Here is a 12,147-nt window from a genome sequence, read left to right as displayed (position 1 = left end):
TTAAGAATAATACTCTGATTTAGTTGTCTTCAAAGCTCATCGGTTCTACAGAGAAGTTTTTCTCTGAAAATCAAAGCTTGTCCAAAGACCTCGGTTCTACAATTTCACCTCATCTTTCCATCTTGCAGGAAGGTAAGCCATTGCCAAACAAAGGTTACTTCTCAACTGTTGAAGAGAAAGACCAAGGTGATTACACCTGCACCAGATCCTACCTGCACAACGGTCACGTGTATAACATGACCTTTACAGTAGAACTCAGTGTCCAACCAAAAGGTAAGTACACACTTTTTGACACTTTCTCTTCATAGTGGCCCATATGTTTAAAGCACATATAAAGTCATTGCCCTTTTTGTGTAGTACCCCAGAAAACGGAAGCTATCACTTCCCCAAAGAACAAAGATGTGTTTGAAGTAGAACTGGGTAAGTATCAGAGATGGTTACACAGACTGTTACAAACCAGCATAAATACATTTAATGAGAACATTACACGTGACCACCTCTGAATATGGTGTAAACTGCTTTTTCTAGGCTCAACAGTGGTGATAAACTGTACAGCTGTTCTGTATTCAGATTTTGATGAGATTATCTGGTTGAGTGACTCATCATTTGTGGAACAAAATCACAGCTTCCCTGTTTTCTACAACTACACCAGGTAATCACTGCGCACACACACAGACACACTGCAGTTACATCAAAGTGGGGTCTCACCATTGACATGATGCATTCCCTAGCCCCTTACCCTAACCCTAGCCAACACCTCTAAAGGCAGAGGTCTAACCCTTGCTGTAATGCCAACCAAAATTCAACTGTAACCTCGGCCCTAAAATCCCATCTTGGCCCTCAAACAGGCCTTCAAAGTTGTGCGGCCAAAGAACCCCACCATTAGCCATACGGTTCCCACTTCGATGTAACTGCAAGAACACACAGTTACATAAATACACATCATCGCTACTATCAGCACCAATGACGATTTCTTTCTTTTACTTTCTGTTATTTTAGGAAGGATTATTCGAAGGAAACAAAGGCTACAGCGTCTCTAGTCTTCAAAAACGTGTCTGAGGAGGATCTGTTGAGGAGTTATACGTGTAAACTGGAATCTTCATCTGTGAACCCGTACGTCGTCATCTACCTGGTTCAGAAAGGTACGCGTCAGTTCCTTGGAGGAAATAAAAAACTGAGCAGCTGATTGTTTCACCACTTCACTCTGTCCACAGCTCGTCCCTCTCACGTCTCCCTGTTTGTCGTCATTGCCTGCATGGTTGTGGCGATGACCGTGATAGTAGTCATCTACGTGAAGTTTAAGGTGGACATGACTCTTTTGGTTAGGGACACTCTTGGCTGTTGGAAACCCCCCTCAGGTAGGAGTTACACGTTTTGCTATTTGTTTAATTTGAACACTCTTTTATTCTCTTGGAGTCTGCACACATTGACACTGCTGTTGTCGTTTTGTCGTTTGAATAGATGGAAAGAGCTACGACGCTTTCTTGTTGTGTTACAACAGTCACACAGATGCTGGACTGAAAGACTGTGACAGAAAATGGCTGGAGGGTATTTTAGAGTCCTGCTACGGTTATAGTCTGTGTCTCTGTGAGCGTGACGTGTTACCAGGAGAAGGTAAGTCATTGCACTGGTACCAGGATCATTTTCATGTATTCCAGTACTAATGTTCCACCTGTGGTCACTTGTAGCTGAAGTAGAGGCGGTGTTGGACTGCATAGAGAAGAGCAGGACCGTGGTTTTGGTTCCCGCCTCTTCAGACTCTGATCCAGGATCTGGTCTACTCAGTGCCATTCATGCCGCCCTCGTAGAGCGTCAGTCTCACTTGGTTTCCATCAAAACGGAGTCGGGTGTGTTACCAGAGGCCCTGCACCATCTCGTCAAGGCTGGCGATTCTGTCACCTGGAGGGGCCCCGGCTCCATGGCAACCTCCTCCCCCTTCCTCAAGCAGCTGCGCTATTATCTCCCTGCCCCACAGCATCCACCAAAACCCAGACCCCAGACAGTGTGGTGAAATGTTTGATCAACTTAAAATGACTTAAATGTGTTCATTTCAATGTTGATGTATGAGCTCAATCATGTTTCTGCTTTGTACTCAGGCCACTTTTACTGGCAGCTGCTGCTGTAATATATATTAAAATGTGTCCTTTTAGTAAATTAGCCAAGAATCCACAAGCCTGTAAACACACAATTATTATTATTACTGTGTTGCTTTTCACTAATGCTTTTGAGATAAATTTTTAGTCTTTATTCATGCAAAATTTAAATTATCAAATTATAAGATGTGCTTTATTGATCCTCATGGGGGAATTGTTTTCTCTGCATTTGACCCATACTCACAAAAGGAGTAGCAGCGAGCAGTGACGCGAGGCGTTCAGGGAGCTAGTGTGCTCAAGGACACATCCAGCCTGGTTCTGCTGGAGGTTTCTTCCTCATTAGAGAGGAAGTTCTTCCCCTCCACTGTTGCTGTTAAATCGTAATTAATTACAATTAAAGGCTTGCTGTATGTGGGAATTGTCTGTGCTGGGCCATTGGCATCTCCACTGCCAACATCATTAGACTTTTTGCTTGATGGAACTGTTTGAATCACTTAGCGGATGAACGGAGGAAACGACGTAAGAGGATGATTTGCTTTCTGTCACGGTTTGGTCCTGTTGTTGGGTCATGCCTTTACTTAGTCAGTCTTTCCTTAGTCACACTGTGTGCCACACACAAGATGTGCAGAGGTTAGAGTCAAGAATAGTGCTTTACTAGTAATCTACCCACCCTTGTTCTGTTCAGCCATGTTCAGCTAGACCCTGTCTGCCATCTTAGACGTGAAACCAAACCACCAGACCACCCTTTGTGGGAAACATTTACCTATTTTCCCACATGCAAATTTAATTGACGTCTATGTGCCCTTATATTTCATAGCTGCAGCCAGCGGTGCATTATGGGCGTGGCAGCCGCAGTGACTTCAATAAATGATTGTTGCATGTATTGTACACTGTTGATTTAACGAGTGTTTGTATGTTGTAAGCTGCTGACTTGTAACAAGGATAAAGCTCTTCAAGCCTTTTTTAGTCTTGTCAGTATATTATCAGTATATTATTCATTATATCAGGATCCCTGTGGAAAACAGGGAAGCGACCATGCTCCCTTCCTGTTTTTTCACTCTGTTTACAATTATTCAGTCAATTTCACTCACCCATTTCTCTTCCTACTTCATTCACTGTTACTTTTTTTTATTATTAAAGTGACTTGTTTGGCCCAACTTTGTGGATTTGTCCTACTCTGTCTTAGTCTGAAAGACATTCATAAATGTGATCTCCCATCTTGTGTGGCAGAACAAGACATTCATGGAGCATAATAAAAACAACCCCAGCGCTGTAGCCAGGCTGAGGAGGAGTCAGAGTTTTGTTGAGCCTAGTCTTAGCAGCAATGACTTAAATTTGTATTGATATCTCTGTTTTACAAACAAAAATCATCAATGCCACTAGGGAAGAATCCATCAGAGAGATTCAACAACTTTAGATTTGCAGGTAAGACCTCTGTCTCACTGAGACTGCTTTTACCCCATAGACCATATTCAACTTCAACAATGAACTGAATGAAGACTTCCACTTGTCTCTTAGAGCAACAACTCTGGTTTTAGTCACAAATGATCTACTCGTAGATTCAGATAATAATCTAGTTTCAGTACTCGCCCTGTTAGATCTTAGTGCTGCAACTTTTGTTGTGAATTGGCTCAATTCATTTAGTGTTTTTAGGTATTTTTTATAAAGCAACTTATCAGTCCATCAGAAATTAACACTGGGGCAGACGCATAATTTATTTAGCAAGTGGTGAAAGTCACAAACTATCAGATCAAGAGGTTAGCAGGTCAACTTTCAGTATCTAGGAGCTTAGAGAGCAAAAGTGTTGCAATGCTGAAGCTAAATGTTCTGTAACGTGGACTTATACAGTAAATGAGTCCAATCTAAGTGCAGGCGTTCCCCATGAAACCTGGGTCTTAGCTAATGTACCACATGCACCTTATCTGCACTCCATGTAAAATAGATGTAAGATACATGTGTGCATGTTTTCACTTTTTACATTTTTATTAAAAAAATGTTTTCTTTTTTGTTTTCCTTGTGTCACAGACATTTTATGTTAAAAGTAACTCTGGACAATGTGAATATGAACGTTTCCCACTTTCTGTTGTCAGGCTGTCCTACTACTATGTGTCTGACTTTGTGTGTTGTTGCTTTAAGACACAGGTAAGTTAGTTATATAAAGTGTTTCCTTTCACATCTTCTGACACTGTCACACAGCATTACCAAGAAATGCCAGTTGACATAGGAAGTGGCTAACAGGAACACAAATATTAGTTTTCATTTCATTTTAAACACGCCCAACAGGAAACGATGCAATAGCACCTACTGTGACATCTATGGCCTGTGAAAAAGCTGCAGACAGCACATGAAAACCCCACTCACTCCAGAAGTCTGCTCTTGCATGAGTGAATAGTTTACATATGGAAGAGACTGATCAGCAGCATCATAATCACTACTTTTCAGCAGTTTAGAGCCACAGGATGCAAACTGAATTTATTCTGATTTGTTTTTTCATGCCTGTTTTCTCGGAGGGATGCTGTGCAGGAAATCAAAAAAAGACAAACTCAGGTAATTGGATGTCCTCAGGACTCGTGAATGTTAGTATTATTGATGCTGTTAAATTAACATGATAACTTAACTGTGCACCAACTGTAGATTTTCAGCAAGATAGAACAAACTTGCACTACAGAGCTGTCGAGGGCGAAACCTTCATGGTGCCATGTTTGGGCTTCAGAGCTGGAGAATGCACAACAGGAAATAAAGGGTTGCCCTTAAACTGTGGGAAGGCATTTACTGCTCATGCAAAACATTCTGGAAACTACACATGTGACACTGGGTAAAACAAATATTACCTTTCTTGTGATGACGTCATCAGGCAGTCTTCACAGTGTAATATAATTTTTCTAAGTTTGCAGTTTGTGGTTTTAGGCAATGAAACATTACATGCAATAAAACCATTTAATGGCATGTCCCAATTTGAGCTATTATCAATATACAAAAGATATCAATAACACAGCAATCCGAGAATGAAATAGTTTTAGAGTTCAGCAGTGCATCATTAGATTTAGGTAAATATTGACAATGTCCGTTTGTAACACAAACCTTTATTACTGTGCACGTTGTCTTGTCTCTGGTGCAGTGGCAGCCAGATTTTTTTCTTCCTACAGGTGCTGGATAAAGACAGTCTGGGATGCTTTCATACTAAGGAGAGCAGCGTGATTCTGCTCATCTCTGCAGGTGGAACGATCCCCTGCCCGGGTCAAGACTGTGGTAACAGCAAACACATGAGCAGAACCATATGGTACAAGGTGAACTCCACATGCGAACAGGAGGGTCTGTCTTACCACAGAAACATCTCAGCTACAGCAAACCTTACGTCTTTATGCTTCTTAACAGGGTAACAAACCGATGTCTGCGCAGAACCGAGCTTACTGCGTAGAAAACCGGACGCTGCATCTGTGCCAAGTCAGCGATCTTGACCACGGAGTGTATTTCTGTGACAGAAATGTCATTGAGGAAGGAATCGAATGGACTTTCAGGAGGGCTGTTCAAGTCACTGTCACACGTAAGTGTTGCTCATAAAATATTTTGTGCGTTCAGGGGTTCCCTCTTTGAGTAAAACCTGAACCCTCCAACATTTTGTTTTCTGTTAGTAGCATAATATGCCTCTTCAAATCAATCAGTGCGCCCAGAGGGAGAAGCTGCTGTGCTGTTGGTATGATGGTGTGAAACACACTAAACATTTTGTGGCTACAGTTTACAGTTACAGCCACACATCACACGTTAATTACATCATAATTTAAAATACTCTCTAAAATAGCATATCAAAATAGTAAGGTTTGGTTTGTGGCTTGCAGTCAATGCAGCATTATTATTTCCTTTAATCTAACCACACTTTTAAATGTGTCAAAATCCTGCTGATAACAATCGTTTATCTTTGAATTCAAAGTTATTAGATTAAATTAACAAAGACATTTGGTAAAACCAAGACAAAGAGTAAATGACATTATCAACATGTTTAACTTATTTTAGTCAGACTAAAGGAGACATTTTTGCACAAGCTACTAGTTATTAATGAAATTTTGGAGCATCGGAGCACAAAACTATTAGCCATTAAGCTTCTTGTTGTTGTTTTCTTACACATTGTCCAACCAGCTTGCATGTACATGTTATCTCTTTGTCCCAGCAGCAAATCTAATAGCACCTTACCCTCCCACTATTGTCGAGCCTGATAACTATACGAGCAAGGAAGTGGAGCTGGGTAAGTGCACTTAAATGGCTTATAATGTATTGCATTATATTGAAGATTATATTTATATGTTTGAAGCAGCTTAGCAGTTTGTGACTGTAATTGTCATTTTTTCAATAAATAGATATAAAATTAAAGACGTAAAAAATAGAAGAAAATGTATTATTACATGTTTGCTTTGCTTTTTCAGGTCAGGCTTACACTCTCACCTGTAAGATATATTTTCCTGTTGAGGTAAATATCTTGTACAACGTAAAGTGGTTCATGAACTACAATGGCAACACAAAAAATGTCATCACACTGCACATGGAGAAGCCACAGTGAGTCTAATGCTATAAAAACCCAGATTATTTCGACTTTGGCGGATAGGTTTTGCCTTTGACAGAAAAGTGAAATTGCTTCTTTGATTCAGACTGGACAGAAGGACATTTGAAAATGAGGTCATACAGAAAGCTGTCATAAATGATGTGACTGAACAACATCTGAACCACACGTATACCTGCTTTGCCAGTAATACTGCTGGAAACAGCAGTGCCACGATTGAGCTTAAGAAAGTAATCAAAGGTACTATAATTTATTTTATTCAGTTTCAGTTTAGTCATAACACAATGCAGTGAAGTTGAAAAGCTGAGTTGACAGAACTAGAAATGCTCAATTAGGTTTCAAGATCATTCACACTTTCAAGACTCAAATCTGATCTGTATGCATGTTGGTCTGTGTTTCAGTAAAATGGCCGTCACTCATCGGGTATCCTTTTGTGGGTTTGCTGGTGATAACAGGGGTGGGAGTTGTTTTGCATGTGAAATGGCTAGAACTACAGCTTTTCTACAGATCTCACATGCAAGATGGAAAACATGATGAAGGTCAGAGAAGTGCCAGACACCTACACTGCTTTAAGTTGTGCTAAATGTGTTTAAAACTGACAGTTAATAATGTTTCACTTTAGCATGAAGCACATTTATACACAAATTTAAAGATTATAATATTACATACCTGTTAATTAATGGCTGACTACTATTCCTGTGTTTTATGTGGTAAAGAACTTCATTCTATCACAAATACACATTTACTGTACATACTGACGTAAATCTTTGTCATGACAACAAAACTGTATTTTGTATCCCCCACATTAATCAGATGAAAAAGAGTTTGATGTGTTTGTGTCATACGTGTGGAGCCCTGTATCAGCAGTCAAGGCAGATGTGACGGGACCCGACACTGATGAGACAGGTAGTGAACAGCCTGTTTCTTTTTTCTTTTTATGTACACATACTGAGGACATACATAAACTAATACTCTTTTGGACAGCACGTCTATCCGGCACACTTACTTCTAAGGAACAAAGCGAAACCCACACACCATTAGCAGTACTCTTACCCCACGTGTTGGAGGACGAGTGGGGGTATCGACTCTTTATGTTGGAGAGGGATGTGCTTCCTGGAGGAGGTGAGATCATCACGTGTGTGTGTGTGTGTGTGTGTGTGTGTGTGTGTGTGTGTGTGTGTGTGTGTGTGTGTGTATTCAATGTAAAGGTTTCTCACAGTTTCTATATTTCGGATTGCAGCATATACAAATGATGTGGTCCTTGCTATACAGAGAAGCCGCATGCTCATCTGTGTCCTGTCAAGCGACTACCTCTGTGACAGTAATGCTGTGTTTATTTTAGAAACAGGAATCAAGGTATGGCCAAGGCTTCATTGATGATAAATATCATTTCAAATAATTAATGCATAACTTACAAAATGTGATTACAATGTTGAAATTAATGTCAGTCTCTATTTCTGTTTAGTATGACTACACCATATTTCAGGTTTGCAACACTCATGCTGAGTGTAATTTACAATAAACACAGATTTCACATTAATACTCTGCTGACAAAGACTGAAACCTGTAAGTGGGTGGATGGTAGGAAACTCAGAACAAACAAAGCAAAGCACACCATAAGCCACAAAGAAAACCTATGGTATGCCCCAAATCTGTGCAACTCTAAGCTCAGGTTTAGATTAGATAACTGTGTTATTTTAAGTCACATTTATGTATCACATAAATACAGTTCTTTACAGTCTTCAACTAATGTCTTTAGGCATTGCTTCAAAACTCTGTGCCCAAACTCCTGCTCATTTGGACCAGTAGTACATCAACGCGTCTCATTCAAACAGACCCCCCGCTACCCAGGGTGGTCCAACGGGGCTTGAAGGTGCTACCCACTCTAAACTGGACCTCAGGAAACCTTTCTGGAGAGGCCAACCACAGTTTCTGGAAGTGTCTAAGGAATGCCATGCCCAGTCGGCAAAACCACTGCTTCAGACAATCAGACTGTCAGTGGTAGCTGACACTACCACTGACATTTGTTCATGAAGACAATGTGCAGCAATATTTATTTTAAGATAAAAAGATGGATTTACTGTTCATACATTATCACAGAAACAGATGCTATAAAAGTTTTGGCATTTCTGTGGTTGTCTCTGAAGATTCACATCTCTAATTTAACATACTGCCTTTATGCTTCAACTATAAACACAAATATTAATAAACATTTGACACAATACATATGTATATTTTTATTTCACTGGCTTTTAAATATATTCAAAGAAATTGAGTTCTGGTTGTTACAACTTAACAGATAAATGGATAGATAAGTAAGGGGACATGTGGGAGTTGAGGCAAAGAAGAAGCATCTGTGATACCAGATTTATCTGAAAGTGAAAAAATTGGATTTCTGTTGGTAAAGTAACTGACACGTTCATAAATGTGCCAAGCACTTGCTCTAGTATATATTAATTATTACAATAACCCTGGTAAACATCATGGCTGGAAGATTCTGGTCTTCATAGAGGTGTTAAAAAAAACATTTCCATCTTTTCAACGGGTTCTACTTTTTTGCCAAATTTTGTAAAATAGAAACAAATACAGGAGGTGTATAGGAGAAACTGGAAACAACCATGAAAATAAAACACAACATCTAAATTTTTAAGAAACCACTGCTCGTGAGGATTTTCATTAGGAAAATGTGATGAAAGCGTTGAACACAGACACTAAAACTGAAAATTAAACTAAGCCATGTGTGGGTCCATGTCCTACTTACAGATACACACTCCCATTAGTGGATTAAGAAATAAAACATTAACACACTTGTATGTACATTTAAACAGAAATGCTGGACCAGCAAGAAGGAGGGCTCAGTCTACACCTAGCCAGCTTCAGATAGGAAACAGGATGTTGCAAAAGAGGCATAGAAACTCTACGTGTATATTTTCTAAATGGTGGACAGAGAGTAAATGTAGCACTTTCTGATTAATGTTGTTGCCTCCTCTTACTTGACAAATTTCATCATGAAGATTTGTAACTTCTCATCTTAGTAAGTTGGTAGTGGTTAAAAACATAAGAATTACAGAGTATCGTAGAAGGCTTAAAATATTCTCATTTTTATATACCTAATCAATTGAGCCTTCATAATTATATGAAATGACATTGCTTATACAAAATTATCCAATGTGACAGACGCTGCAGTCACTATTTGTCTGTTTGGGCCTTCATCTTCCGCTCCCAAAGTTTTTGATGATCAGAGAAGCCCTGTTTGCCCTTGTTGAAGGAATTAGGTCCTGCAGATGTTGGTGTGTCCCTTGAAAGATACAATAACTAAGATCAGGTTAAAATGATTGTGAAAAAGTACACTGAGCAAACACTTGTATGTACAAAGTACACAACAAGTGTGTGTGTGTGTGTGTGTGTGTGTGTGTGTGTGTGTGTGTGTGTGTGTGTGTGTGTGTGTGTGTGTCTCTATACCTGCCGATATTCTTCATTCTCATCTTGGCTTCTGGAGGCATTTCCTCAGGTTCACTCTGCATTGCAAAAGAAAAAGATGAAGAAAAAGACACAAGTGCGACATGACTTCGTACGTTTGCACTTACGTCATCATCTTCATTAAAAACAGATGCCAGTCCTGCCTTCTTTGGAGGAACTGTTGGTGCAGGTTCTTTGGGTTTCTAGAATAGATTGATGACAAAAATGTTAAAATATACCACAGAACCCAAAATTATTGTGTTTGGGGGAAAAAAAGACAAATTCCCATAATACAATTGACTGACTTTTGGTTGGCATCCTGTTATGGGTCTCAGAGTTGTGCATTAAGAGCAATATCTAATACATACATATTACATATATATAGACACACATACACTACATATATATCAACATTAACACTGTGGAAATGCTAATGTTACATCACAGTCAGTAAATCAAGTTTTAAATACCATCAGTATTACAACTACAAAAATTAGAATTTGTCTCTATTCAAACCCTAGTCCCTGTTGTTACACTCACAGTTGCTCCAAGTTTGATCATTATAGGGTTGGACTTCATTCCCGTCTGACTGCTCATTTTAAAGCCAGTTTTGAAGACCTTGCAGGGTACCGGTGGACTTGATGAATCTTCATCTTCAGGTGTAACATGCTGTGATGTGCGTTTGATAGAGGTTCCTTCTCCTCCCATTGTGCTACAAGAGACAGGCTTAGTTTTCACTCTGCCTTCCTCCTCCAGCGGCCCTGCTTGAGGCAAGACAACTCACCAAGGTGAACAACTATTTTCTAGAACTGGATATTATTTATAACCAAGTTGTGACATTTACCTGAGTGGTAAATTTATTGCTTAAGTAACCCACCTGAAATCTGTGTGTGTGTGTGTGTGTGTGTGTGTGTGTGTGTGTGTGTGTGTGTGTGTGTACTAATACAAGAGATTCGTTTATATGAACTAGCTAATAACATACAACATTAATGTGTGCTAGCTAACTAAGTTAGGCTAGGTTAGCTACGTGTTCTTAGCTAGCTGGCTATAAAATTTAGCAAGCTTATAGGCGAAATCCGCCGTATTTTCTTGTAATGTTGAACAAAAACAGACTAATCTACATGCATAAACTGGTGGGTAATCATTGCGCAAATACAATGTTAGGCAAAAATATATAGTAAACGTTTTAGCATAACTTAGCTTTTTAAATAGTGGTGATTAATATGCGTATCTTAGATATACCATCACTTGTTCTCGGTTTTAATGAGGCAGCAAATAAGGCTAGCTAAAGTTAAATAGATATTGTTTTATCTCAGCACAGTTTATGCATAAAACGGCCCATATATCACCTCCGTCGTCGATGCAGCCCCTTCTGTTATGCTCCTTTTCCGCCATCTTTTTTCTGTTCTTGTGCTTCCCATCTGACAGCACTAAATCGCCTACAGCGCTGTAACTGCTACTTCTATTTCTTTTTCTTCTTCGGCTTCTTCTTCTTCTTCTTGTTTTTTGTTTTATGGCAGCATGCGTCCTACAGCGCATTACCGCCACCTACTGTATCTTCACGTCTTTTCTCTTTTCCATTCTCACAAATAAAACAAAACAAAAAGAAAACGCCCAATTTCAGTAATCTACCATTCCATTATTCGTTTATCCAGCCCTGCCTCCTCCAAAATCCTAAAAACAGCTCTATACCCCATACCACCTGCTTGTTTTTTGTTTTCGTATACTTGGGGAACAGATTATTACAAGCTACACTGTTTCTTCCGCTCCACACTTTTCTGTCTCATGCTTTTTAAGTATTTTGTTTGTGCGTTTAAGACCTGTATGCCCAAACCTCATTCTGCTAATCAGATCATCCCTCCTCCTATTGCCACTACATCCTGTTCCCTCTTTCCTTTGTATGTTGTAGTATGTTCTTCCTTTACTTCCTCTATCCCATTCTTCTTGCCATTTCATTTTTGCTCTTTCTTTAACTATAGTCTTTATTTCTCCTTTACTATACTTTATTTCAATATCCACATTTTCTTTTCCCGCTGCTTTCTT

At 39.4% G+C, this 12,147-nt stretch overlaps 3 protein-coding genes across 10 annotated transcripts in view; 2 read left to right on the top strand and 1 right to left on the bottom strand.

Moving 5' to 3' along the window:
* Positions 1 to 3,250, top strand: part of LOC114851937 (interleukin-18 receptor 1-like) — a 50,831-nt gene extending 47,581 nt beyond the window's left edge. For both annotated transcript variants that reach the window (XM_029143848.3, XM_055507172.1), the window contains 7 exons: positions 129 to 273; positions 358 to 420; positions 529 to 652; positions 1,000 to 1,142; positions 1,215 to 1,358; positions 1,462 to 1,614; positions 1,689 to 3,250. In XM_029143848.3, coding sequence (XP_028999681.1) covers positions 129 to 273; positions 358 to 420; positions 529 to 652; positions 1,000 to 1,142; positions 1,215 to 1,358; positions 1,462 to 1,614; positions 1,689 to 2,011 — 1,095 coding nt within the window. In that variant the 3' untranslated portion in view covers positions 2,012 to 3,250. The remainder of the gene's footprint in view (positions 1 to 128; positions 274 to 357; positions 421 to 528; positions 653 to 999; positions 1,143 to 1,214; positions 1,359 to 1,461; positions 1,615 to 1,688) is intronic.
* A 1,185-nt stretch (positions 3,251 to 4,435) lies between these two features.
* LOC114852480 (interleukin-18 receptor accessory protein-like) lies at positions 4,436 to 8,869 on the top strand. 5 transcript variants are annotated; one of them, XM_029144897.3, is made up of 12 exons: positions 4,436 to 4,640; positions 4,728 to 4,908; positions 5,212 to 5,380; positions 5,469 to 5,637; positions 6,262 to 6,333; positions 6,512 to 6,641; positions 6,734 to 6,885; positions 7,047 to 7,184; positions 7,459 to 7,551; positions 7,630 to 7,767; positions 7,886 to 8,001; positions 8,405 to 8,869. In XM_029144897.3, exons 1-12 carry the CDS (start codon positions 4,553 to 4,555, stop codon positions 8,648 to 8,650), a joined length of 1,692 nt encoding a protein of 563 aa, XP_029000730.1. In that variant the 5' UTR covers positions 4,436 to 4,552; the 3' UTR covers positions 8,651 to 8,869. The 5 variants fall into 5 exon arrangements, with proteins under 5 accessions (XP_029000730.1, XP_029000729.1, XP_055363432.1 ...); XM_029144896.3 differs by having other exon boundaries at positions 6,259 to 6,333; XM_055507457.1 differs by having other exon boundaries at positions 6,259 to 6,333; positions 8,481 to 8,657.
* Positions 8,870 to 11,605, bottom strand: LOC114852481 (PEST proteolytic signal-containing nuclear protein-like). Of its 3 annotated transcripts, none has more exons than XM_029144901.2 (5): positions 11,454 to 11,605; positions 10,645 to 10,865; positions 10,233 to 10,307; positions 10,108 to 10,163; positions 8,870 to 9,943 (listed from the first exon to the last, which is right to left on the bottom strand). In XM_029144901.2, the coding sequence occupies exons 1-5, from the start codon at positions 11,497 to 11,499 to the stop codon at positions 9,835 to 9,837; spliced, it is 507 nt and encodes a 168-aa protein (XP_029000734.1). In that variant the 5' UTR covers positions 11,500 to 11,605; the 3' UTR covers positions 8,870 to 9,834. The 3 variants fall into 3 exon arrangements, with proteins under 3 accessions (XP_029000734.1, XP_029000735.1, XP_029000733.1); XM_029144902.3 differs by having other exon boundaries at positions 10,645 to 10,816; positions 11,454 to 11,601; XM_029144900.3 differs by having other exon boundaries at positions 10,645 to 10,868; positions 11,454 to 11,592.
* Between the last annotated feature and the right edge of the window lie 542 nt (positions 11,606 to 12,147).

The sequence above is a fragment of the Betta splendens genome, chromosome 3 (assembly GCF_900634795.4).
Source record: "Betta splendens chromosome 3, fBetSpl5.4, whole genome shotgun sequence".
NCBI lineage: Eukaryota > Metazoa > Chordata > Actinopteri > Anabantiformes > Osphronemidae > Betta > Betta splendens.
Note: the sequence above shows the minus strand (reverse complement) of the source record. Positions and strands in the feature narration are given on the sequence as shown.